This window comes from Theobroma umbraticum, unplaced genomic scaffold (genome assembly GCF_002168275.2).
Source record: "Theobroma umbraticum cultivar Fairchild unplaced genomic scaffold, ASM216827v3 scaffold_56.0, whole genome shotgun sequence".
Lineage (NCBI taxonomy): Eukaryota > Viridiplantae > Streptophyta > Magnoliopsida > Malvales > Malvaceae > Theobroma > Theobroma umbraticum.
Window position 1 is genome coordinate 13,749,711 of NW_018397256.1, and position 23,474 is coordinate 13,773,184.

The following is a 23,474-nucleotide window of genomic DNA, read 5'->3' on the forward strand; positions in this document are numbered from 1 at the left end:
GAGAAACGCTGTCGTTTAACCCCTAGTACATTTAGCACAACGTAGGGGTTCAGGTGAGTGGTCATCACCATTAGAACCCATTGCTGATAAAGAAAAGTTACAGTCTTTATGTACGCAGAAAAAGAAAAGCTACGGTCTTTACTCTTGACGCCGTTGCTAATAGTACAATTTTAAAACTAAAAGTTAGTGATGGCAATGGCGATTTCAGCGGGTGGTGCTTGTCTTCAGTGGAAGAATTCCAGCTCTCATTCTTCAGGTTTTTGTATCCTAATCAGAATCAAACTATTAAATATTCGTCTGCAACTTTGTATTAATCTCAATTCTCGAATCCAAATTATCAGGTAAAGGCTGCAAATACACTGGTCAATCCGTGGTAAACTTTCTGCTCGGCCCCCTCTGTTTCATCTCAAATTCTTGTTTCAAGATTATGAATAACAGCTAGTAACAACTATGAGGCTTCGATTGGTGGGACTGGCAGAGAGCACTGCCTATTCGAATCCTAACGGTAGGAAAAAAGAGGTCTCCTGGTGTGCAATTCCTGGTGGATGAATATATCGCAAAGCTCAAATGTTATTGTCATGTTGAAGATGTTCAAATTCGCTCCAATCCTAAAAATGCGCGGTGCTCTTTCCTTTATGTCTTTATGTGCTCATTTTTTATGCCATCTAAGAATTGCAATTTTATGGGTGAATTTGTTCTTGACTTCTTGTAGCAATGCGAGGGCTCAGGTTGATGATGAAGACACGGCTGTTGTCAACCTTATCAGGTCCGATGATTGGGTAGGGCCTCAAACACCATTCAACTTGACTTCCTTCCATTATTCTTATTTCTATTTGCCTTCTTTTCTTCCACCTCTTGATTAGGCACCTTTAACCTTTGTAATGTTCACAAATTTAGTTTTGTTGGAGCATCCAGCCTTGGTTTGCAACTACTTACCTCTCTACTTGTAGGTGGTGATGTTGGATGAGCATGGACTAGATATTGGGTCTGAACAGATGGCCGAATTGTTAGGAGATGCTGGGAATACGGTATGGCATAAAAACCATTACAATGATTATTGGGAATGATTGAAAATACATGTATCCTGTTGCTTAAGTCTTATTTGACTATATGAAACCAACTTGATGTGGAAAATACTCAGAACTAAATTGGCATCAAATAGCTTCTGGTTAGTTAGGTGCGTATGCAGCTGGAATTTTAAGCGTTTTCATACATATTTTGCATTGCTCCTTCAGGTAGATATTAGCCATCACCATCAAGCTAGTTTCTAGCTAGATACCACCTTCCATTTATCAGATGCTTGAAATTGCAAATGTTTTAGTAGCCAGAACAATTCTGGGAACATATTCACTTTTTGATCCTTGATCACAATGCGGTGATATAGGATATTATGATGCATACTTTGTAGCTCTGTATTGGTTGAATTTGATATTTAAAAGACTGACTCATGCATAGTATAAGTGTTTTTGCAATTTTCCATGTTATAGGGAGCTTTAAGGTTATCGTTTTGCATTGGTGGACCTTATGGTCATGGACAACAAATTCGAGAACGTGCAAACATATCAATCAAGTTGTCTTCGATGGTATTGAATCATCAAATTGCACTAGTTGTGCTCCTGGAACAACTTTATAGGTGAGAAGACGTTAACAGTTCCATCTTCAGTATCATCTCATACATCCAATCTTGAGGAACATTGAAAAACATTCATTACAGAAATCATATTTGTTGGTTATAACTTATAACAAACAATGCTAATTTGACATCAAGGTGATTTTTAGTCATGTTTGTTCATTGGCTGCTTGCAGCCTTTTCAATCTAATTTTGGATGATAATGGATAATTCATCAATAAAAGAAAAAAAAGGAAAGAAAAAGGTGGTTACTGTCACCATAAGTGAGCAATAATTTTAACTATCTTGAAGTAAAAGCTCTTGGTGACATTTTTGTAGCTGTTTAATCATCCTCAAGGACAGTTTTCCAACCTAAAATTTCCCAGCTAATTCTTATAGAACAGGGGTTTGAATTTTGATCCACTTAGGTGGAATCAGGACTATTGATTGGTATAGTGATTCCGCTATTGCTGTCCTACGCAGCATATCAGAAAGTTTCAGTTGCCTTTGTGTTTGTGTCAATCAATAGTGCAGAGGGACTCATCTCTCATTGTTGCTTGAGCTGGATATAGATGGGAAGTTATTGGAGATATTATTGAGATAAAACAACCCTTGGATTGTTAGGAGTGGTTGCTTACTCTTAATGGTGGATGGTTATATTGTCTGGTCAAATTTGTTAAACTTTATTGAACTCTTTAGGTCTGGGTCACAAGTGCAATTATATCTCGTTTTCCTCTTTTGCTTTTCCTTTTGGGACATCATTCATGAGACATCTTAAACTTGCTCTGTTCTCTGGATATTGCTTAGTGCTGAGCAGCAACCTATGCTTTATAACTCTCTGCCCTTTACCCTATGAGAGTTGATATATAATTTGATTTCAGGTCATGGACTATTCTGAAAGGACAAAAGTATCATCATTAGCCATCTTCATGTTGTGAATCATGGCACTGAGGTAATTCTGAAATCCTTATCTGATGCTTCTCCTCCTTTACACTATTTGCTTTTGCTACGGATATGGTAACTCAAATGCTCTTTCCAGCTCTTCCCCTCTCTTGTCTGATCTTTTACATCATTCCTGGTCGTAGAATAAGGCTAGGTTGGTGATTGGTGGTTGCTTTGCCCAGATACATTAAAAAACAAGCCACTAGGAATGCACCATGCATGTGATTAGGCACAAAATCTCCTTTCATTTTCCCCCTTTTTTTGTTCCAAGATATAAAATTGAAATCTTATGTTCAGGTTATCATTAATTATCAGGCCTTCAGAAAGATTAACTCCATTCGTCACAGGTAATGGGTTAAGATTGCTTAATAGCTAGCTAATCTACAGTCTTCTCTTCCGTCAGCGCAGCATCGTTCTTACCATGTTATATGTGACCCTATTACCTTAATTGAACCCTTAGCTAGTAATAGACGTATGTACCTGTGCTGCACTTCTTTTGTCTATCTATTTGCTTTCCTGGTTATATAATGGTACTTTCCTTTTCTATCATTTCACTTCTGCGTGTGCAGATTGAAGTTTTTGTGAAAACCTGCATTCCTGTTCCTGTGTTGGCACTTGCAGCAAATGGACTAGATTGGACTTATCTTTGTATGCTGCAGACTGACATACCAATTTTGGAGAGGCATAGACAAAGTTTGGAGCTTGTTGAAGCCCTCACCATGTAACTGATGCCTTTATTGTATCATCTACTTACGGCTTAGAGATATCTTGCATCACTGAACCATACAAAATTGTAGGTGTGAAAAACTTTTCCTTCATGTTCAAGGCAATCTAATTGTTGAGTAAACTATGAACAAACAAGAAAGAAAAATTGTTGGTTGAATGGAGTGAATCTTACCAAGAAAAATTGCATTGTCTTGATCAATGATTGAAAGCTCTGAGCTTTGGCATTCCTAGCCCGACAGTTTTGTCCAGCAGCAGTTTCTATCTGGATAGGCTTATCCTGGGGAGGTTTGATTAGTCAAATGAGTAGCTATTCTGATGTCAAGATCCAACATCATACATACGATGAAACGAAAGACATGAAACCCGAATAGCCCAAAATGCTGGTTCAGTGTGGTCGAGAAGCATAAATTGTCTAATGATATCTGTATTCTGTATCATAGATTAGACCAGTGTAAGGCGAGATGTGTTCCTATGATTCAAGAAGAGATTATGCTAGTGCAACTATGCATCTTTCTTTTCCAAAATGGGAAATCAAACCTTGACTGCACCCTTGTCAAGGAAGCTTCCTTGCTAAATCCACAAGCATGTTTTCTTTTTTTTCATAGAAGGGGCACACTAGCGTTTGTGGATCATGAATTGGACCCCAAACTGTAAGGGAGTTGGAGCCGGAAGTGGGCCAAGCGGCATAATAAAGCTGGCTCAGAGCTTGTCATCTGCTGTTCTGCATGTCTGGGTTACTTTTTGAAAAACAAAGGTATGGCTGCGATTGAGACAAATCCGTTGAGAAATTTAATAACCTGTCTACAGGTTACGAAAGCGCCACGTCCTTCATATCCACATGTCAACTGCCGAACTGCTTAATAGTTTGCCAGCTACAAAGCCCCAACTACATGCAACATGGCCATTCTTCCTTCCTGCTCTTTACTTTCACAGAGAAAACTGACCTACCCGTCCTCGATATTTGCTTATTCAAGTCAAATTAGGTTCCGTCTTGGCTTCCAAATCATGGATTCCACTTCAAAATCCGAACCCAAATCCGTTTCTTCTTCTACAGTCTACCAGGTCCCGGGACTAGACTCCCATGAAATGGACAGCATTGCGGAGAAGACCTTCGAAAGGTTCTCATCAAAGACCGTGAAGAGGAATGGGAAAGGGATTTCCATAGTTTGGTATAGGAATGATCTGAGAGTGTTAGACAACGAGGCTTTGTTTAAGGCTTGGGTTTCTTCTGAGGCCATTTTGCCTGTTTACTGCATCGATCCTCGTCTCTTTGAGACCACCTATTGCTTTGGTTTCCCCAAGACTGGAGGTATCATTTCTGAAACCGCCATTAGTATTACTAATGACACTATTATTTTATTCATTTCTATTTTCTTTCCATTTGTTTCTTGCTAGCTTTGAGAGCGCAATTTATCATTGAATGCTTGGCTGATTTGAAGAAGAATTTGATGAAGAAGGGCCTTGATCTTCTCATTCAACATGGGAAGCCAGAGGATATTCTTCCTTCTCTTGCAAAAGCTTTTGGAGCTCACACAGTTGAGTGCCTACCATTTCAAGCTACAAATGAATCTATGGTTTATAATTCCTTTCTGAGTCATTGAATTTACATAATGCGCATTTTTGAAAACCAATCCAATCAGGTATATGCACATAAAGAAACCTGCAGTGAGGAGCTACAAGTTGAAAGGCTGGTTACGCGAGGTCTGAGACGGGTGGTGTTATCACCTGCTCAAGGGAATTCTACGAGTTCAAGTTCAACACACAATCCTAAGCTAGAACTCATATGGGGCAGCACCATGTATCACTTAGATGACCTTCCAATCAGTGTCAGCAGTTTGCCAGACGTATATACTCAGTTTCGTAAGGCATAATTCTACATTTTGTCATTTTCGGTTTATCATGGTTTAGTGTGAATGACTGTAAGAAGGTTCTGTGTGTCAGATGTTTGTTAACAGAAGTTAACACTTGCAGTCTGTTGAAGCCAAATGTGCCATACGAGGGTGCATCAGACTTCCAAACTCTCTTGGGCCAGCTCCTAGTATCGATGACTGGGGACATGTTCCTTCAATTGAGCAGCTTGGACTTCACTCAGAAAAGGCAAGCTAACATGCCATATATAGTATGCATACAACAAGCACTGAGAATGCTGGTGTTTATGTGAGTTTTTCCATTTTTATTCTTCTTCAAATGACAGGCTACAAAAGGAATGAGATTTTTGGGAGGCGAAACTGCTGCATTGAGCAGAGTATCTGAGTACTTCTGGAAGAAGGCAAGATGCATTGGCTCATTTACCAATTTACTTGCATGAAATGTATTAGAGGGAGAATGTAGTACTATAACATGGGCAGTTGATAACAGTGAGGTAAAAAGAAAAACTTGCTCAGATCTTGCTGCCTTCCTTAATCAGTCTCACTTGCATGCATTTATAGGACTTGTTAAAAGTATACAAGGAGACAAGGAATGCGATGTTAGGGCCTGATTACTCAACGAAGTTCTCTCCATGGCTTGCTTCAGGAAGTCTCTCTCCTCGATTCATATGTGAAGAGGTTTGCAAACTTTCTGAACTTTTCCTTTGCTGTTCTTACATAACCATGTTGTATGATGGAAATGATTATTTTAACTCAGGCAGGTATTTTGGTTAATACTATTAGGTAAAGAGATATGAAAAGGAAAGGCTAGCAAATGACTCCACATACTGGTACCTCTCATTGCTCTTGCTCTCAGTGGAAAACATTTCCTTCCTTACTCTTCTCAATATGAAATTTGTTGCAGGGTGTTGTTTGAATTGATATGGAGGGATTACTTCAGATTTCTTTCAATCAAATATGGGAATTCAATATTCTGTTTAGGTAAAGATCGAAATTAGTTGAATGTCTTTAGGAGTAAATTTTGTGGTGAAATTTTGTCACTGTTTGAGTAGAAAGCCAACCTTCTTTGAATAAATGCCTATGAATCAATGGTCATTATCATTTCATTTGACAAATTTAGCTAATGTAGGTGGCCCCAGAAAAGTGGAAAGGGGATGGAGTCAAGAACAAAAATTGTTTGAATCTTGGAGAAATGGCTGCACCGGGTACCCTCTGATAGATGCAAACATGAAGGAACTCTCAGCCACTGGATTCATGTCAAATCGAGGCCGGCAGGTAAACAATAAGTCATGCACATTGTCTAATTTTCGTTTTTTTTTCCCTGTAGAGTATCAGTAGAATGGAAATGTCCCTGGATTCTCATCATAAACTAGCTTGTTCAAATCCTTAGATAACACCTACATCTTCATTTTGTTTTTCTGGGAATCCTGCATGCTGTTAAACATGTTTGCAACATGACCAATGGCTAGTCTACTCATCTGCAGATTGTATGTTCCTTTCTTGTTCGAGACATGGGAATTGACTGGCGTATGGGAGCAGAATGGTTCGAAACATGCCTTTTAGATTATGACCCATGTTCCAACTACGGAAACTGGACGTATGGTGCAGGTCAATTCACATGTGCATTTCCTTTCTTAAGCATCTATATTTAGAATCTAGCTAGCCTGAAGTCTTATCCTAACATTAACTACTGCTCCTTCTTTTAAGGAGTTGGAAATGACCCTAGAGAAGATCGCTATTTCAGCATCCCAAAGCAAGTAAGTGCACTTTGATATCTAAATTTATTAACAAATTTTCTACTTGCATTTAGATTAGTTTGCTTACATCAGTTATTTTAAGCAAAAATAATAGGAAAGGAAAGGAAAGGAAAATATTGTTAAGATGAATGATCTTTCAGGCACAAACATATGACCCTGAAGGCGAGTATGTGGCGTATTGGTTACCAGAGCTTCTTGCCCTTCCCAAAGATAAAAGGAACTTTCCTGGAAAATCATATATCGAGCAAGTTGTACCTCTCAAATTCGGGAACACTAACAGGCATAATAGCCAAAGCATGGTGAGAAGAAGCAAATTTGGTGGGAGACCGTTCCCGGGACACAGGAGATGAAACAAGGAAAAACATCCAAGGGGAAACGCATTTTACATATTCTGAATATCTATTAAATATCATTCTCGCATTTCTTTCGATCAATTTCGCCTTGTCCAACTTCCAACAAGAAATAAGCCACTCAGAAAGACGATAAGAATTGGTAATATAGCATTCATTATTTTTGAGTTTAAACAAAAATTATGTTTATGTGTGTGGAGCCAAGTGGCTGAAAATCATGGAAATTCACCCTGCATCAGCATGGCATGGGGAAACTACCCGCCCGAAATAGATCAAGAGCTTAAAAAATTGAACATTTTTGGGTAACAATTACAACAGCAGCTCCATCTGGCAACTGTTGTATATATTGTATAACTACAATGAAACAAGTTCATCCTGTGGAATTACTAAACCTTTTGCCTGCATAAAGATCTAAGCCGGTCTTCCACGAAGACAAAAAGGAATTCTTATAAATTGAAACTTTGAGATATCAATCACTTGTAGTTTATGAACACTCACCTCAGATTTGAAAAACGACCACTGCACCCTAAATTTGTAATAGTGATACTCAAGTCTTTCTCCTTTTAGCACCAAAGTGAGATCTCAGCTACACAGCCATTGACAGAAGGTACGAGAATTGTTAATATAAATTATAAAGCATGAATCAATAAGCAAAACTGTAATCCATATAGCACAAGCCTCTAACTTTAGCAGTCGTGGAAACATGCTGTTATATCTTAAATTTCATGACAAAACATGATAAACAAACCCAGTCCTAGACAACTTAATTATCCTGTGGAACCATAAGCCAAATTTTAATTAACAATAGAGAAACCAGGCCAAGTAAAAAATAGCCAGTGGAGACAGAAGATAAATCCCAAGGAACTACAATCTTAAACAATGAGGTTGTGTTTGTCAAGTAAATCAAATGCAACACTTCCAATAGCCTAACCAGAAAGACATTCTCAGCAACATATTCCCAAAAACTGCTCCAGAATTGTAAATAAAGGGGACATACCTGTTCTATGTACTTCAAATGTATTAGAACTTGTTCTGTTTCCAACTCCTAGAAAAGGGATAAAACTATATCATTATGTAATAATAAGGTCCATTACAAACAGAAGGAGGGAAGAAAGAGAATCTGTTTATGGTAAAAACAGACTTTTTAGAATGTTCATTACTTACAACAAAATACCCAAGAAATAAAGTTTGTTCATTCAAAGTGCTTTCATCTGCTTAGATTAAGCTTTTGGTAAGAACTACGCTGACCACTAGTGAAACACGATAGAAAACTGTTTAAGATTTACAAAGAAAAATGCATGGAAAAGGTAGATGACGATTTAAAGTCCATACTCACAGGCACACCCCACGACATATCTACTCTTGTAACATGCAAGACAGAATTTAGCAGAGCAAACCTCTTACTAAGCAGGAAGTGTTCAAAATAATAGAGGAGACTAGAAGAATACCTGAGGAACAGCACAATCAGCATGAGCTGGGTCCCAAACAACAGCAGAAGAACAGTCCCAGTTATCAGTTTGGACTTCAGAAAGTGGTGCCCTGTATTATCAGGGCTTCAAGTAAGTAAAAGGGATGTATGAAAGTGATGCTTGTATTTTGTTTTACTTTTAAGTGCACAATTACATTGGATAAGGGAAAAAAATTTGATAAAGTGCCAGTGAGATAAAAAATGTGCCTTCTCATTTAAAGAAAATAATAGAACTTCATATCTGTGCTCTATAAAAGTTATGCACCTATTGCATCGTGACAATATCAGTCACAAAACAATATGATAGAGATTTGCCTTCTTATTACAGCAAATCTTATGAGCATTAGCCCATACAAAAATAGCAGCAGGGAGGTAGAATTACCATGAAAATTTTTTCCTACATTTTTAGGGAAGTTAACAAAAGGCAAACTGGTAGAATTGCTCTCACAATTGTTTTAGAATTTCCTCTAACACTTGTGATCCAGGTGGACTCCGCATCCCCACAGGATAGGAAAAGAGGAGAAAGTATGCATTTGTATTTACCTGCGCCATTTCCCACATACAGTTCCGCCAACACAATTTCTTGCATCATCATAATGGACTTCTCGACATTGGAGCCAATTGCTCAAGGAATTGGACTTGGGAAACCACCAGCGGACCTGAGAAGCCACAATACATGTTATTCCACCCCAATATTTCCCAAATCCTATTTTCAAAATTTAGCTATTCTCAAAGTTGAAGCTTTACAGCCAAAGAAGATCCACTAGCCATGCTGAAAAAGATTTCTTACATTTGAAGCAACAGTTTCTGCTGGATCCAATTCCAATGGTTCACCAAAGAAATAACCATCACTGCACCATCAAAGAAAACAGTATTACAAAAGAAAGGATACTGTTAAAACTTCAGTTCACCAATAAATCCACATAGTAGGAGAATTCATACAAGAGCGAGTATAGCAAGATCAAGTAGAAGCTGTCTGGATATTTACCATAGCACCAGAACTTGGCTCCTATATAACCATCACAGAATACTCTAAATTAAAAGTTGGAAAGAGGAAGAAGTACAAGAACATATGCTTGCTAACATATCTGATATTACTTTGTAGCTCTAAAGGTATAACATACTTGGGAACGTGACCAGACCACTCAGGAACTTCTGCTTGAAATGGTTTGCCAATTCTGACATGGGACACGTATGGCTCAGGATATTTCAACATGATTGCTATTGGACCCATTTCAAATTTAGCAGTTGCTCTCCTCCAACTTGGAACAGGTGATTTAAGAGAGGAAGTTTCTTGGAGAACTTTCGAATTCATATTTGAACAGTGATGGCAAAACCACTCATCAGTTGGCAACTTCTTTAACCTAGGGTTCAAACAAACTATATGATATGCCTCTTCACAATGATCACAAAGTAACATTTCCAGTGTACTTTCAGAATTACCACACTGTTTACAAGTTTGGGTAAAAGGCCCATCATTACAAACTTCTGGAAGTTGTGTGAAAGGACTACTTGTACTAGACCAGTCGTTGACAGGCAACCTTTGGCTATTGAGAACAGAAATGCAGAGATCTCTTATAGAGCGGTCTTCCTTTCCCTCCTCTACTCCTTTAATATCACCATAGGGTTTATTAACTTCAGTCTTATTAGTAACACCAAAACAATCCCCCGTCTTGCCTTCCAGTAAACGCAAACCATCAGATCTGCTCGTTTTGTCAGAGCGTATCAACTGTGATTCAGAATCATGGTCAAAACTCATAGATAATTTAATGTCTAAACCAGGACCGCTATCAAGGCCCTGTGAATTTGCAAGAGCATCAGAACCAACTAGATCTCTTTCATACTTGTGTGCAGCAGTAATAGGATCTGTAGCAACCAAATTATTTCCGAACAAGATTTGAGTCTTTGAAGGACTTCCGCTGACTGTAGATGAAGGCAGTTCATCTGCTTCTGGCTCACCAGGAAACACAATAATGGCGTTATTCAGAAGCTTCCTTCGTTTGCAAGGCAGAGTTGGTTCAGAAGTCATACATGTATTGCTGGCAGTCAGCAGTTTTGATCCACCGTGAAGGATTTCACCACATTCCAAGCCCTGCCAGCGCTCTGCAAACATATTCCTGCCACCACTGTTAACAGAACATTGGTTTCAACATTCGCAAATCGTTTCAGCACACACCAAGAGCAAAAATTCACCGATTAGAGTTTAGTAAGTACGCATGTTCGCAAAACGAAGATTACATCCGATAAACAATGATAAATTTAACAAAACAAAAACCATGATAAATCTAAAATTTTCGAGTATATTATTTGTCAATGAACACCTACTGGAGTATCTTAGAAGAAAGTTCAATCAATTGCAACATGTCTATATCTCATAAGTATTCAACTAGCGAATCCAGTTTATCCATTTTCTCGCCAATAATCAAAGCCATGGCTTAGATTGATTCCAACATATAACGGAACAGCAATTAAACTCTTGTCGAGAGACAGAGACATGCAGCATCTTGACCGACAGAAATAAACGATAAATTAGACAAGAACATCTTTCAGAAATGAGAATTACCGGGAAATTGAAGTAAAGATTTTTCCTACCGCTGGAATTCTACTCTACAAATTACAAGTTGCAATGGAAAGGTGAAGGAGCGGTTAGCATTTTAAACCGCGGATGTGGGCTGCACACTTTGCGAGTGATTTTCGTTTTGTCATTTTTAAATATCCGCCACGTGGGCTGATGTATCCGGAGATTGTACACTGGAGGTATACGTGAGAATCTCCAACTTACCTCCAAAGAGAGGGGTTTGGGCTAAGGTTCCCTGCCCATTCGAAGTCGAGGTCCAAAATCTAAGGAAACCCGGTAAGCCCAAAGAAAAGAGGAAACGGAGCAAAGGTCCTCCGACTTCCGCCTCAACTGCGTCTGGGCAACCGCGAAGGGAGAGGAAGTGATGCTGCAGAGTTAGAAGCTACTGAGATTCCTTGCCCTACGAGGACGTTAATCCAATGGCCGTGAGTTCCCGTTTTCTTTTTTGTTCTTCTTTGTAAAAAAGAAGCATTGAAAGGTAAAAGGAAAATGGTTTTTTGAATTTATCCAGCTAGCAATTGCCTGTGGGGAATCAATGTCATGCTCATCGTCTCATGTTTTTCTGATTCGGTTCTTGAATCAAGCACTCGATTCCATTAAGTACAATGTTGCGCAAATGGTGGCCAACATTTTGAGCATTAATCCAAATGCAAGGTAACTTTTTTTGTTTTGATTTCCAGATGAATCTCCCTTCCAAGTTTAGTTCAGCCATGCTATATCGTTATGTTTTGTGGGGAAAATAACTTGAAGAATCTCTAAGGTTCTTCTAGCTGTTTAACCATCTTTGCTTTAATTTGATTTGGTGTTTTAAGTTTTGCTATGTAAATGCATTAATGGTACAGTCCAAGGTAAGGAAAAGGGTACTTGGGGTAGGCAGCTAAACTTTAACCGAGGAGACCTAAAAAACTACGCGATAAAACAAAGAATAACCTACAGAGTGATCCAACAAATAGGACTCATCCTCTTAACAATTCCCAATATAGACAAACAACCACTCTGAGTTTCCCATAAGTGTTTGTTTTTTTGGATGGAACCATCCAATAGAAAGCTTAATCAGCCTAAACAAAACATTTTATGGAGTTCATTTTGTTGAGCATATTGCACCTTGCCTTGCATTTTGTTTTCTAATTTATGGACCTGAAAATTCGTGAAGGACTAGTAAAGTTGAAAATCCACTTTCTGCTGTTGGAGATCTCATGCCAGCTACCAGTGATCAGTATCAGTTGAGAACTCAAGATTGGTGTTTTAAGAAGAAAGATTTCAATGGCAAACAAGACCCACAGGCAGTGTTCAATGTGTTAGATGCAACACTAAAGGAGAGTTTGGAGCGTTTGAAAACGATGAGGTTAGCTCTTGATTCTTTTTTTTTTTGGTTGGAATCACAGCTTTGTTTCTTCTCCTTCTAAAATTTGAAACAGGAGAATTGCACGACCATTTAATATTGTTTCCATGCTCATCTCATACAACCAATGAGTTTAATGAAAACTAAGGAAACAGTCATGTGGTGATTTCTATTATACTTTGATGATTTGTAATCAAAATTTGAATGCTTCATGCATTTTATTTTTGCTTGAGCATAATGTTATGACTTATCTGTGTCAATCTAACACATGTGGCTCAAAAGAGAAAGTGAACACTAAATTAATGTTATCTGCAATATGTGATAAAGATAGTTATTTCCCTTTTTCTTCTTTTGAAATCATAGGCCTACTTTGTGAGTTTGTTTGACTTTTATAATGTCTTATAGATTGGATATACTACTTTGTTTTTAAGAGTTTCAAATATACATTTTAAGCATCTTGAGACTTGAACTCATAGTTGAAGTAACACTTGCTTTATCTGCCTTTGGGTATAAATAATATACATATGTTGATATCTGGTTAAACTTCTTTAAATCAAGGCTGCGTATTGATGTTAAGAAATGATCTTGCTCTTGGGATCTTGAAATTGTTTTTAATATTATTTTTTTATGTCAGGATTGATTGATTGTTAATTAAGACCTTCCAATTGTTTTACATAAGCATTTCGAGAGTGTTCGTCATGGATGACTCAATGACTTATAAATGAGAAAATTCTCACTTATAATGTCTTTCATTTCTATATGAGATTTTGCAGGGAAAATATATCATTGACAAAGTTAGGATTCAAGGTACGCACTTTGAAAGCTGATAATGCTGGACAGATAGCCATGATTAAAGATTTGTGTTTGGAGCAGAAGTTAGGAGCAGCTCTGTGGTTGCAGAGGAAGATGATAAAGAAAGGTGTTGTTCCTGATGTGCTTACACACAATTATCTTCTAAATGGCTTGTGCAAAAAAGGTGACATGGAGAAGGCAGATTGGCTTATTAGGGAGATGCTAGAAATTGGACCACCTCCCAACCGTGTGACCTACAACACCTTTATCAAGGGATGTTGTCTTTCAAATGATGTGGATAAAGCCCTTTATATGTTCTCCACTATGACTAGCCGTGGTATCAGGCCAAATAGTGTTACTTGTAGTATTCTTGTGCATAAATTGTGCAAGGGACATCTTTTGAGAGATGCTACAAAGCTTCTCGGGAAGATGCTAAGGGAGGACAATGGTGTAGCCATAATTCAGGTTTTATGTTCAGATGGGAAGTTGGGATCAGCTCTAATGTTGCGGAGGAAGCTGATACAGAAAGGTATTATTCCTGACATACTTGCACACAATTATCTTCTAATGGCCTGTGCAAAATAGGCGACATGAACAGAGCAGATTGTCTTTTTTGTGAGATGATAGAAAAAGGCCCACCTCCAAACCGTTTGACTTACCACACTTTTATCAAGGGCTACTGTCTTATACATGATTTGGATAAAGCTCTCTATCTTTTCTCAGCTATGGCCAGCTGTTCTATTAGACCAAATAGAGTTACTTGTAGCATACTTATGCATGCATTGTTGAAGAGAGGTCTAGAAAGAGATGCTATGAAGTTTCTTGGAGTGATTTTAAGTGATGATAATGCTGGACAGATAGCCATGATTAAAGATTTGTGTCTGGAGCAGAAGTTAGGAGCAGCTCTATGGTTGCGGAGGGAGATGATAAAGAAAGGTGTTATTCCTGATGTGCTTACACACAATTATCTTCTAAATGGCTTGTGCAAAAAAGGTGACATGGAGAAGGCAGATTGGCTTTTTAGGACATGCTAAGAAATTGTCCACCTCCCAACCATGTGACCTACAACACCTTTATCAGGGATGTTGCCTTTCAATGATGTGGATAAAGCCCTTTATATGTTCTCCACTATGACTAGCCACGGTATCAGGCCAAATAGGGTTACATGTAGTATGCTTGTGCATAAATTGTGCAAGAGACATCTTCTTAGAGATGCTCCAAAGCTTCTTGGGAAGATGTTAAGGGAGGACAATGGTGAAGCCATAATTCAGGTTTTATGTTCGGATGGGAAGTTGGGATCAGCTCTAATGTTGCGGAGGAAGATGATGCAGAAAGGTATTATTCCTGACATACTTGCACACAATTATCTTCTAAATGGCCTGTGCAAAATAGGTGACATGAAGAAAGCAGATTGTCTTTTTCGTGAGATGATAGAAAAGGGTCCACCTCCAAACCGTGTGACTTACAACACTTTTATCAAGGGCTACTGTCTTATAGATGATATGGATAAAGCTCTATATCTTTTCTCCGCTATGGCCAGTTGTTCTATTAGGCCTAATAGAGTTACTTGTAACATACTTATGCATGCATTGTTGAAGAGAGGTCTATTAAGAGATGCTATGAACCTTCTTAGAGAGATTTTAAGTGATGACAATTCGAAAGCAACTTCAGATTTGATAACCTCAACTATACTCATGGATGGTAGTTTTAAGAGTGGGGATATGGTTCAAGCTCTTGGATATTGGGATGAGATGCTTCAAAAGAATATTCAGATTGATGTTGTTGCTTATAATGTCCTTATTCACGGATTTTGTTTGAGTCAGAACAGGAAGGTTGCTTATGGATACTGTGGTGAAATGCTTAGAAGAGGTTTACTTCCTGATGTTGTTACTTATAACACACTTGTAAGTGCTCTCTGCGAGGAGGGAAAATTTGATGAGGCTTGTCACATTCATGGTGTTATGCTAAGAATGGGTATTGCTCCAGATCAGATTTCTTATAAAGTAATTATTCAAGGCCTATGTTCCTGTGGAGATATTGTGAAAGCTAATGATTTCTTCTCAGCATGTTAAAGAAGTCCATACTGCCAGTGCCTCTTATATGGAACCTTATAATTCATGGTTATGGAAGATGTGGAGATTTTAGGAATGCATTATCTATTATAGGTCAAATGCTATCATTTGGTGTTTCACCAAATGTATTTACTTTTAATGCATTAATTCATGCACTAGTGAAAGGAGGAAATTTACGAAGTGCATATTCTGTGAAAAAGGAGATGCTTTTAAATGGCCTTTTCCCGGATGTGGTTACCTATAATTTATTGATAGGTGCTGCTTCTAACTTTGGACAGCTTGATTTTGTACTTCAATTACATGATGAGATGCTGAGAGGCGGCTGTGAACCTGATATAATAACTTATACAGAACTGTTAGAGGTCACTGGAAGAGAGGTAACATCAAGGAGGCAAAAGAGCTTTTTGCCAAGATTCAGAGATCTGGTGTACAAATTGATCATGTTCCCTATGAGAAACTTATTAAAAAGTAGTGGAAATTGAGGAATTCTGACTAAGGCATTTGCTCTCTATTAGAAGTGGTTGATGAGGAAAAAATGATTTATCCTTTTTAATCAGATACAGGTATCAAGAAAAGCAACACCCATATTTGCTTTCTAGTCATGGTTTCGAAAGTCCAAGTTTTGAATGATGTCAAGTGTTTGGGATTTTGGAGGCTGAGTCTTACATGTGTTCTTTAAGGAGGTATGCGTCTTTTACCATCTATTTAAGCTTTTTTTCTTAATATGCTGAAGTTCTCTTTTGTTTTGTATTTATTACAACTTAATGGTAATTTCTAGCATCTCTCTCTTTCGTACACATGAGCATGCTCACGTGCATGTGGTTTGAATCCATAAAGCTTTCCTGTAATCATTCAGTTCCAGGTGCTTGGCAGGAACTGCAGGCTGACTAAGACTGGTAGTTGCATCAGATGGGGGTAACCTCCAGTTTACAACACATCCTGCTTGATCAGAGGGATCCCGAAATAAGGTTTAAATCACCTCATGGTTTGGAAATTGAATTAACAGTGAGCAAGAGCACTGCATAGAATGAGGAAAACTAAATGCTTTGAGACTGCTAAAACTTTTGTTCCAAGACACATAAGGACCAAGGTATTTGTCTAAATTTATCTTTATTGTTAGGCATTTGATTTTTAGTATAATTTGTGATTCTGGTGAATGGAATAGCTCTCAAATCCTAGACATTGTTGCTAATTAGTCTTTTCCCGGGACTAAAATGGGCTACATATTTTTTTAAGATGATGAACAGGCTATGTGTTTTTGCTGGAATATAGAGAATGGGGGCTACATTAACCTTCGTCTTCTCAAGCTTCCCATGGTATGCATATGGTAGATTCAGCTCATCATCCAGCAAACAAGGTTAGGGCTGGTGGCAATGTTTTTGAGGCCCTTGTAGCAGTGAAGATTCCCAAAAATATGGAAATGAAGTAAGATTGCATGGCACATAATCTATAGCTTGTTATATTTTCTACAGAAACATGGGTTTGTACGTTTATCTTCTACTGAGTACTTGTATCCATCTGGTTTATGAAGCACCAAGGTCCTCTATGATGGAGAAGACTGCAAAAGGAGGCTTCTAGAGCCCTATTTGGTCTCTACAAGTACAAGGTATTCTGCGTAGTGGAGACTGAGGAGAGATCATCTGGTGGCTCCATAGCGGACAAAAAGATAACCAATCCAATCCAGTCCATCAGCTGTAGGACATAATTGCAAATGGTGGTTTGGTGCTGATAGTTTGAGAAGCTTCATCAATAATGTAACTTTTCCTTCCTATTTAACCTTATTATATGTGGATCACTGAGTTGCTTTCATGGGCTTGTGGCCTGGGTGTACACACTTATTCATTTACTGTACCCCCATTGCTCGATGGTTGTCAAGCTGCAACCTCCATTTAAATCAAATATGCAATCAGATGTTTACTGTTTTAGTAGTATGTGATGATGTTGGAAGTTTAAAGCTGAAGAGTCCATCTATTCCATGCTTCAGCTGAGATTGGTACGTTAGCAATGTTTCCTTTTGTAAGTCTTTTATTTTTCAAAGAAATAGTTAGAGCTTCTTAGAGAAATTGTATCTTCATTCAGCGATGATGTGAGGTTGAAGTGAAAGGTGAAATGTCTGTAACGATATCATTTATTAATATAAATGATACGTAACAAAGATTTCATTATTAATTAATAATTTGTTATTAAGATTTATTTTATCTAAATTAAAAATATAAAAATTTGATTGAATACAATAAAAATTTTATTCATATTTTTAAAATAATTTAAATTTTTTTAATATTTTATAAGAAAAAGTTATTTTTAAATAAGAATTTCATGAAAATAAATTTTTAAATTATTAAAAAGAAGAATATATAAATAAAAAACTCAAAACCGTGTAGTAATAATAAACTCATTTCCGGATGACAGGTGGGCATAAAGTCGTAGCGAAACTGAACTCCTGAGGCAAAGCTTCTGCTTTTGTCCAACTGCGACACCGCTAAACTCAGCGCCATTCTTTTCACTCTCGCAAAGCGCAAGCACAGAAGAACAAGCACGCGAAATAAAAATTCAATGGCTTCTAACAACAAGAAGGACGAAATTTCTATCAGCGGTCTACGCCGAACCGCCGGCATCCGACGCTCCTTCTCCATCACCTCCGGAGACGACCGCGGCTTTGGCAGAGCAGGTAACGGCGAAGCAAGAAAAGGGGGGAGAAGAAGAAGAAGAAGAAGAAGAAGAAGAAGATGCAGGAGAATTGGAGATTAAGAAGGCGGCGGCGGAGAAGTGGCCCGGGTGGCCAGGATGCAACGTGTTCAGGTTGATAGTGGCGGTTTCAAAGGTTGGGAGCATCATTGGACGTAAGGGAGAGCTCGTGAAGAAGATGTGCGACGAAACTCGTGCTCGCATTCGCATCCTCGAAGGCCCCCTTGGCACTCCTGATCGCATTGTCTGTTACCTTTTCTCTTCATTCCTTCAGTTCCTACAATAACTCTAGGGTTTTTCCCACAAACGAAAAATTCCATCTTTTTATTTGTTTATCTTATTAATTGTTATTCATTCCGTGCAGCGTAGTTATGTCTTACTCACCTAGGGCAAAGTTTTTTTTCCTTTTCTAGGTTCTAATATCTGGAAAAGAAGAGCCAGATTTCTCACTCTCCCCTGCAATGGATGCTGCTGTAAGAGTTTTTAAACGTGTGGTTGGTCTATCAACTAGCGAAGGTGACGTTGCTGCGGCAGCATTTTGTTCTATAAGGTTATTGGTGGCATCTTCCCAAGCAATCAATTTGATTGGGAAGCAAGGCTCAACTATTAAATCTATTCAGGAGGCCACCGATGCTTCTGTCCGGGTTTTATCAGAAGGTGCAATTTTTCTCTTTTTGCAAAACATTTGCTACAATTGTTGCATGGAACAGCTTCAATGATGTTTTTCTTCTGTCTTTATTGTGTTTCTTCATCACAATGTTTAAACTACCATTGTTGATTTTCTTCTTTACGGCTTTGCTTGATGTTTAAGTGTCACTCTATCAGTTTTCTGGTGTGGTGGGCCTCTATTATCCTTGCTTACTTGGGACCTCTGTTTCATTCTCCATGTTTTTAGTTTTCGTTTCCCTTCTTATTGGAATTCTTTTGGCATTGACTACTTATACTTAGGTGGGATCGGCATGTATTTAGCTCGCCATAATTTAAGGAGATGACCCCCACTGAGTGAAAGAATGGTGTCAGTAACAGTGAAGGTAGAATGGAATTGAATAAGATTACCATTTTGTAAAACATCTCAGTTTAAAAGGCAAAATCAAGCAAACTAATGCCTGACTTCTGCATTCCATCCTTTTGGTTTGCTTTTTGTTTGCATATACACTACTGGTTTATGGTTCCTCAAATTAGTTATCTACTAGAACCAAACGAGGATTTTAAGAAAGCTGACCTAGTTAACTCACTCGGATTAAGACTTTCCTAGCTGATTGTTAGAGCCCAAATCTTGGTTTTCTATTTGCTAATTTGATGGGATATCTTGGTGGCAGAGACAATCTCCTAGTTGTGGCCACACCCTACCTCTAACGTTGAGGTCTTGAGTTTAAATACCCCCCACCTTAACCCCCACCTTAACTATCAAATAAACTCCTCTTGTGGCATCTTCTTCATCCTCTTCCTTTTCTTCCCTCATGTTGTATATTTCTGAACAAGTCCCCATCTTCTGTATATTTTACTTCTTTTTCTAAATTTGCTGTACCTTATTTCTTTCCCCTTGAATTCAAAGCAGCTTGGTTCTGAGATTTATATTTATTTCAGATGAAGTGCCATCCTATGCTTCTTCAGATGAGAGAATTGTGGAGATACACGGCGAAGCATTGAAGGTTCTTAAAGCATTAGAAGCTGTATTGGGACAGTTGAGGAAGTTCTTGGTTGACCAAAGCGTCATTCCTATTTTTGAGAAAACTGTAAGTGTTAGACCTGAAATTTCTACTTGACATGTTTGCAGAGTTGTAAGTGTTAAACTGTAAGCTGTACTGAAACATATGCTTTTGTCAGTACCATGCAAAAATATCACAGGAGCGTCCGGTTGATGCCTGGACTGATAGAACTCAGTCCTCACTACATTCTGCTTCTGCTCATCAAACTGGGATTGGTTCTGATTATTCCCTGTCTTTGAAGCGGGATCCTTTATATGATCGTGAAACTCATCTAGAACCCAAAATTCCTGCATCAGGACTGTCACTATATGGACAAGATCATGGAATTGGAGCAATTCGCTCAAGTGGAGTTAGTCGTGCTGCTGCTCCTATAGTTACTCAGGTTTGGCAATTTATTATCAACATATGAGAATGAGCTTTTAGGTAATTATTATGAAGATAATCATAAACAGTAAAAATATTGCTGCTGCTAGTGTTGCTATGTTACATGTGCTCATTTCAAGATAGGTTTTTATAGTATCTCAGGATACCTCTGCATCCATTTGTTGCAGGTGGTAGTTAGGAAATGATCTCAAATGATAGAGCCTTTCTTATGTGTACCATTCTGGCTTCAATTGCATTGGTAGAAGAATTATGTGAATGTCTTCCCAGTCTTTCAGTTTCTTTGTAATTATTATTATTTTATATTCCTCTAGGCCAATTCTTTGTTATTTTCTTTTTCTTTTTTTTTGGGTTGGCTTATTCTTTTTGGATTGAACATTAGCATGGGTACTCTTTGTTTTAGATGATGCAAACGATGCAAGTACCATTGTCCTATGCAGAGGACATCATTGGTGTCGGTGGATCAAATATTGCATATATTCGCCGTGCAAGTGGAGCAATCCTAACAATACAGGAGAGTGGGGGTTTACCGGATGAGATTACGGTGGAAATCAAGGGCACCACTTCACAAGTTCAGATGGCCCAACAGTTAATCCAGGTAGCTATCATCAATTCTGTGTCATAAGTTAGATGAGATAGTAATTGTTGAGTGAATTTCCCTCTGTACAAATTCAGGTCTTAACATGTAAGATATTGTTTTAACAGCTTTGAGTGGTGTTCTTTTTGCAGGAGTTTATTAGCAGTCATAAGGAACCTGCACCAAGCATATACAGCAAGGTTGACACAGGGTTGAGTGCATACTCCCAGTTGCCAGAGACCACGTATAGTTCAACATATGCATCATCGCATATAGGAGGGTATGGATCGTCTGGTGTTGGAGGCTATAGGTCCTCTTCCTCCTCCAATTTGGGAGGATATAGTAGTTTTAGGTACTGAGTTGCCGTAATATTTTAAATGTGCTGGAGCCATTTTATTTTATTTCAGTGAATAGAGATACTTGGAACAAATGGAGCGCTTTATATTTCATCATTTAAGATATGTATGGAAATGTGACTGCGTGACTTTGATGTGGAAATACCGGAGAGCAGACAGAATATAGATAGAAAGGGCAGTTTGTTCGCTCATACAAATTAAGAAGACTGCGGGGACAGGGATAAATGATTACAATAGGTTAAGGGTCATGTATTTTGTTGGGTCAAATTTGAGCATTAGCCATGATATGGACCCCTCCTTAGGCCCGCTTAGGCTCAGCCGAAGTTTGACAGCTCGACCCTGTCCGTATTCCTCTAGCCCAATCATTATATATTTAGCCAGCAATGATCATATAATTACTTTTATAATTGAATATGAAATACTTGCAGCAAATGGATAAGTTGTAAATTCATACGTATGGTGATCCGTGGCACTGAACATAAAACTTATTAGCGACCTCCCTGCCTGGGATCCCTGGCTTCACATCTATTGTTCCGTCCCTCCGAAACTCTGAATGTTGTACGTTAAGTCTAAATATGTAGAACATGGACTCCTCCGAGTTCCAACCTAACTTATACTATATCCTAGCACAAATTCATAACTATAACTTTATATTTTTGGACAAGAAATGTACAAGAAACAAGACCATACGCTAACTAAAGCCTAACTTGCTTGTTTGCAGAGGAAAAAATAGAGAAAGGGAGGGGGAGGGGAACAGAACAAAATCAAAACAAGATTGTAGATACAAGTACAAGTTGTAATTAGTGTGGTAAACTTGGCCAAGATTGTGCATATATAATCCCATGTATAATTAATTTGATCATTTTGTTTTGACATGCAACTACTCCTTTGAATATTTTGCATCCCTTTTGGGAACAATAATCATCTCAGCACTCTACTTGATCTTTTCTATATATTCACACCAACGAATGATCATCCACATTTTTCCATTCCAAAGTTTGATTCATCATTGTTATTATGCCCTATGGAACATACCTGGTAAGACGTAACCATGAGATTAAGCAGCAGCCCTTCTTTAAATATTTTGAAGTGTTTGACACGTAGCATGCCAAGCATGAATCTCCCAAACCTACTTTAGGGTTTATGTCATTATTCTACGAGTCTTTTTGAAAATTACTGCACAACTACTTTACCCCGAGAATGCATCGTTAAAGTCGTCGTTGAATTATTATGAGAGCTTAATCACTCGTGAATCGAGAGAAAACAAACACGTATATTAGAATCGTGTTGAATAAGTGAATGATTCACAATCTTTTTTAATGTTTACGTAAATTAACACGTAATCTTATTTTATAATTTTAAGAATAACAAGATGATTTTGAAGTATGGTGCGTATGTATATCGTTATATCTTTTAGAACTTATATGCAACAACTTCAACAAAATGATATAACTCATAGTCATTAATAAATATATAAGTAACTATATCTCTTGTATAATATGCATTAAAACATGAACTGTTCAATAGCAATTTGAAGTGCCGAGCAAGTAGCTACAAGCAAGCAATCTTCTGTGCCAAATTAACTAGTATGGAGATTCATTGTCTCTACCTATTCTTGGACAGATGTCTCATTTCAGCTTCATTTCCGACTTGATAGCAATAAATATAATATTGGCTATGAACTGGTAATTGGCTAAATGACATTATTCATCACTAAATCAGGCACGCCAGCTGCATGGATTGAAAATTTTGGTGGCAGTTGGATTCTATTAGGCGGAACAATTTGCAGGCTTACCTTTTCTGGCTTTATCAGTGCTTAGCCTGGACAATCATTGCTCACAAATTGCTTACCAATAGGTTTAATTTAAATTGTTGTTGCTATGCTTGATCACTTGTTGAAATAGTGTTCATGTAATATAAACTACGAATAATATCAAACGATTTTCTATGGATGATCTTGATCACCCACCTCTGATCACCATTTGCTATGGATGATGATTGAGGAAAGTATATGCTTAATTACTATTCAGCTTCTGCAATTGCAGACTTAATTATTAAGCATCATCATCTCCAGAAAGCTAAACAATTATAGTAGCATGTCTTGGTGAATGTAATTTGCATGGGGAAGAACCAAATATATGGGATTGTCGGCCTCTTTCTCAATAATTTCGGATGAAGCTTGTATCTGAATTTCTCAGGGAGAGGGCCGCAAAAGCACAGGTTACTGATGGCTGATATCAAACTGATGATAAACGAGTCATG

The 23,474-nt window shown here is 38.0% G+C and overlaps 5 protein-coding genes across 10 annotated transcripts; 4 read left to right on the forward strand and 1 right to left on the reverse strand.

Moving 5' to 3' along the window:
- The first annotated feature begins 116 nt into the window (after positions 1-116).
- LOC110410232 (methyltransferase) lies at positions 117-4,171 on the forward strand. Of its 2 annotated transcripts, none has more exons than XM_021419852.2 (8): positions 117-256; positions 342-373; positions 479-621; positions 713-779; positions 951-1,028; positions 1,488-1,633; positions 2,491-2,561; positions 3,121-4,171. In XM_021419852.2, exons 1-7 carry the CDS (start codon positions 190-192, stop codon positions 2,528-2,530), a joined length of 573 nt encoding a protein of 190 aa, XP_021275527.1. In that variant the 5' UTR covers positions 117-189; the 3' UTR covers positions 2,531-2,561; positions 3,121-4,171. The 2 variants fall into 2 exon arrangements, with proteins under 2 accessions (XP_021275527.1, XP_021275528.1); XM_021419853.2 differs by having other exon boundaries at positions 3,173-4,171.
- Positions 4,143-7,336, forward strand: CRY3 (cryptochrome 3). The gene is made up of 12 exons (XM_021419845.2): positions 4,143-4,586; positions 4,673-4,812; positions 4,918-5,142; positions 5,249-5,374; positions 5,472-5,546; positions 5,707-5,823; positions 5,929-5,975; positions 6,050-6,126; positions 6,275-6,420; positions 6,630-6,753; positions 6,853-6,902; positions 7,043-7,336. Exons 1-12 carry the CDS (start codon positions 4,175-4,177, stop codon positions 7,250-7,252), a joined length of 1,749 nt encoding a protein of 582 aa, XP_021275520.1. The 5' UTR covers positions 4,143-4,174; the 3' UTR covers positions 7,253-7,336.
- Positions 7,337-7,556: 220 nt separating this feature from the next.
- On the reverse strand, positions 7,557-11,415 carry LOC110410230 (uncharacterized). Of its 5 annotated transcripts, XM_021419849.2 has the most exons (9): positions 11,284-11,298; positions 10,752-10,846; positions 9,845-10,670; positions 9,663-9,752; positions 9,511-9,571; positions 9,264-9,379; positions 8,701-8,791; positions 8,250-8,297; positions 7,557-7,838 (listed from the first exon to the last, which is right to left on the reverse strand). In XM_021419849.2, the coding sequence occupies exons 3-9, from the start codon at positions 10,477-10,479 to the stop codon at positions 7,800-7,802; spliced, it is 1,080 nt and encodes a 359-aa protein (XP_021275524.1). In that variant the 5' UTR covers positions 10,480-10,670; positions 10,752-10,846; positions 11,284-11,298; the 3' UTR covers positions 7,557-7,799. The 5 variants fall into 5 exon arrangements, 4 of the variants coding, with proteins under 4 accessions (XP_021275524.1, XP_021275522.1, XP_021275521.1 ...); XM_021419847.1 differs by having other exon boundaries at positions 9,709-9,729; positions 9,845-10,846; positions 11,284-11,415; XM_021419846.1 differs by having other exon boundaries at positions 9,845-10,846; positions 11,284-11,415.
- Positions 11,416-11,541: 126 nt separating this feature from the next.
- LOC110410620 (Tetratricopeptide repeat (TPR)-like superfamily protein) lies at positions 11,542-18,032 on the forward strand. Its single transcript, XM_089782762.1, is given in 11 exon segments — positions 11,542-11,723; positions 11,810-11,952; positions 12,452-12,643; positions 13,414-13,776; positions 14,985-15,481; positions 15,484-15,858; positions 15,861-16,187; positions 16,367-16,594; positions 16,752-16,929; positions 17,036-17,497; positions 17,914-18,032. Coding segments are annotated over 7 exon segments (1,716 nt in total). The 5' UTR covers positions 11,542-11,717; the 3' UTR covers positions 16,001-16,187; positions 16,367-16,594; positions 16,752-16,929; positions 17,036-17,497; positions 17,914-18,032.
- PEP (RNA-binding KH domain-containing protein) lies at positions 16,829-21,479 on the forward strand. The gene is made up of 8 exons (XM_021420401.2): positions 16,829-16,929; positions 17,036-17,110; positions 17,923-18,433; positions 18,603-18,846; positions 19,777-19,925; positions 20,017-20,280; positions 20,683-20,877; positions 21,009-21,479. Exons 1-8 carry the CDS (start codon positions 16,829-16,831, stop codon positions 21,213-21,215), a joined length of 1,746 nt encoding a protein of 581 aa, XP_021276076.2. The 3' UTR covers positions 21,216-21,479.
- The last annotated feature ends 1,995 nt before the right edge of the window (positions 21,480-23,474 follow it).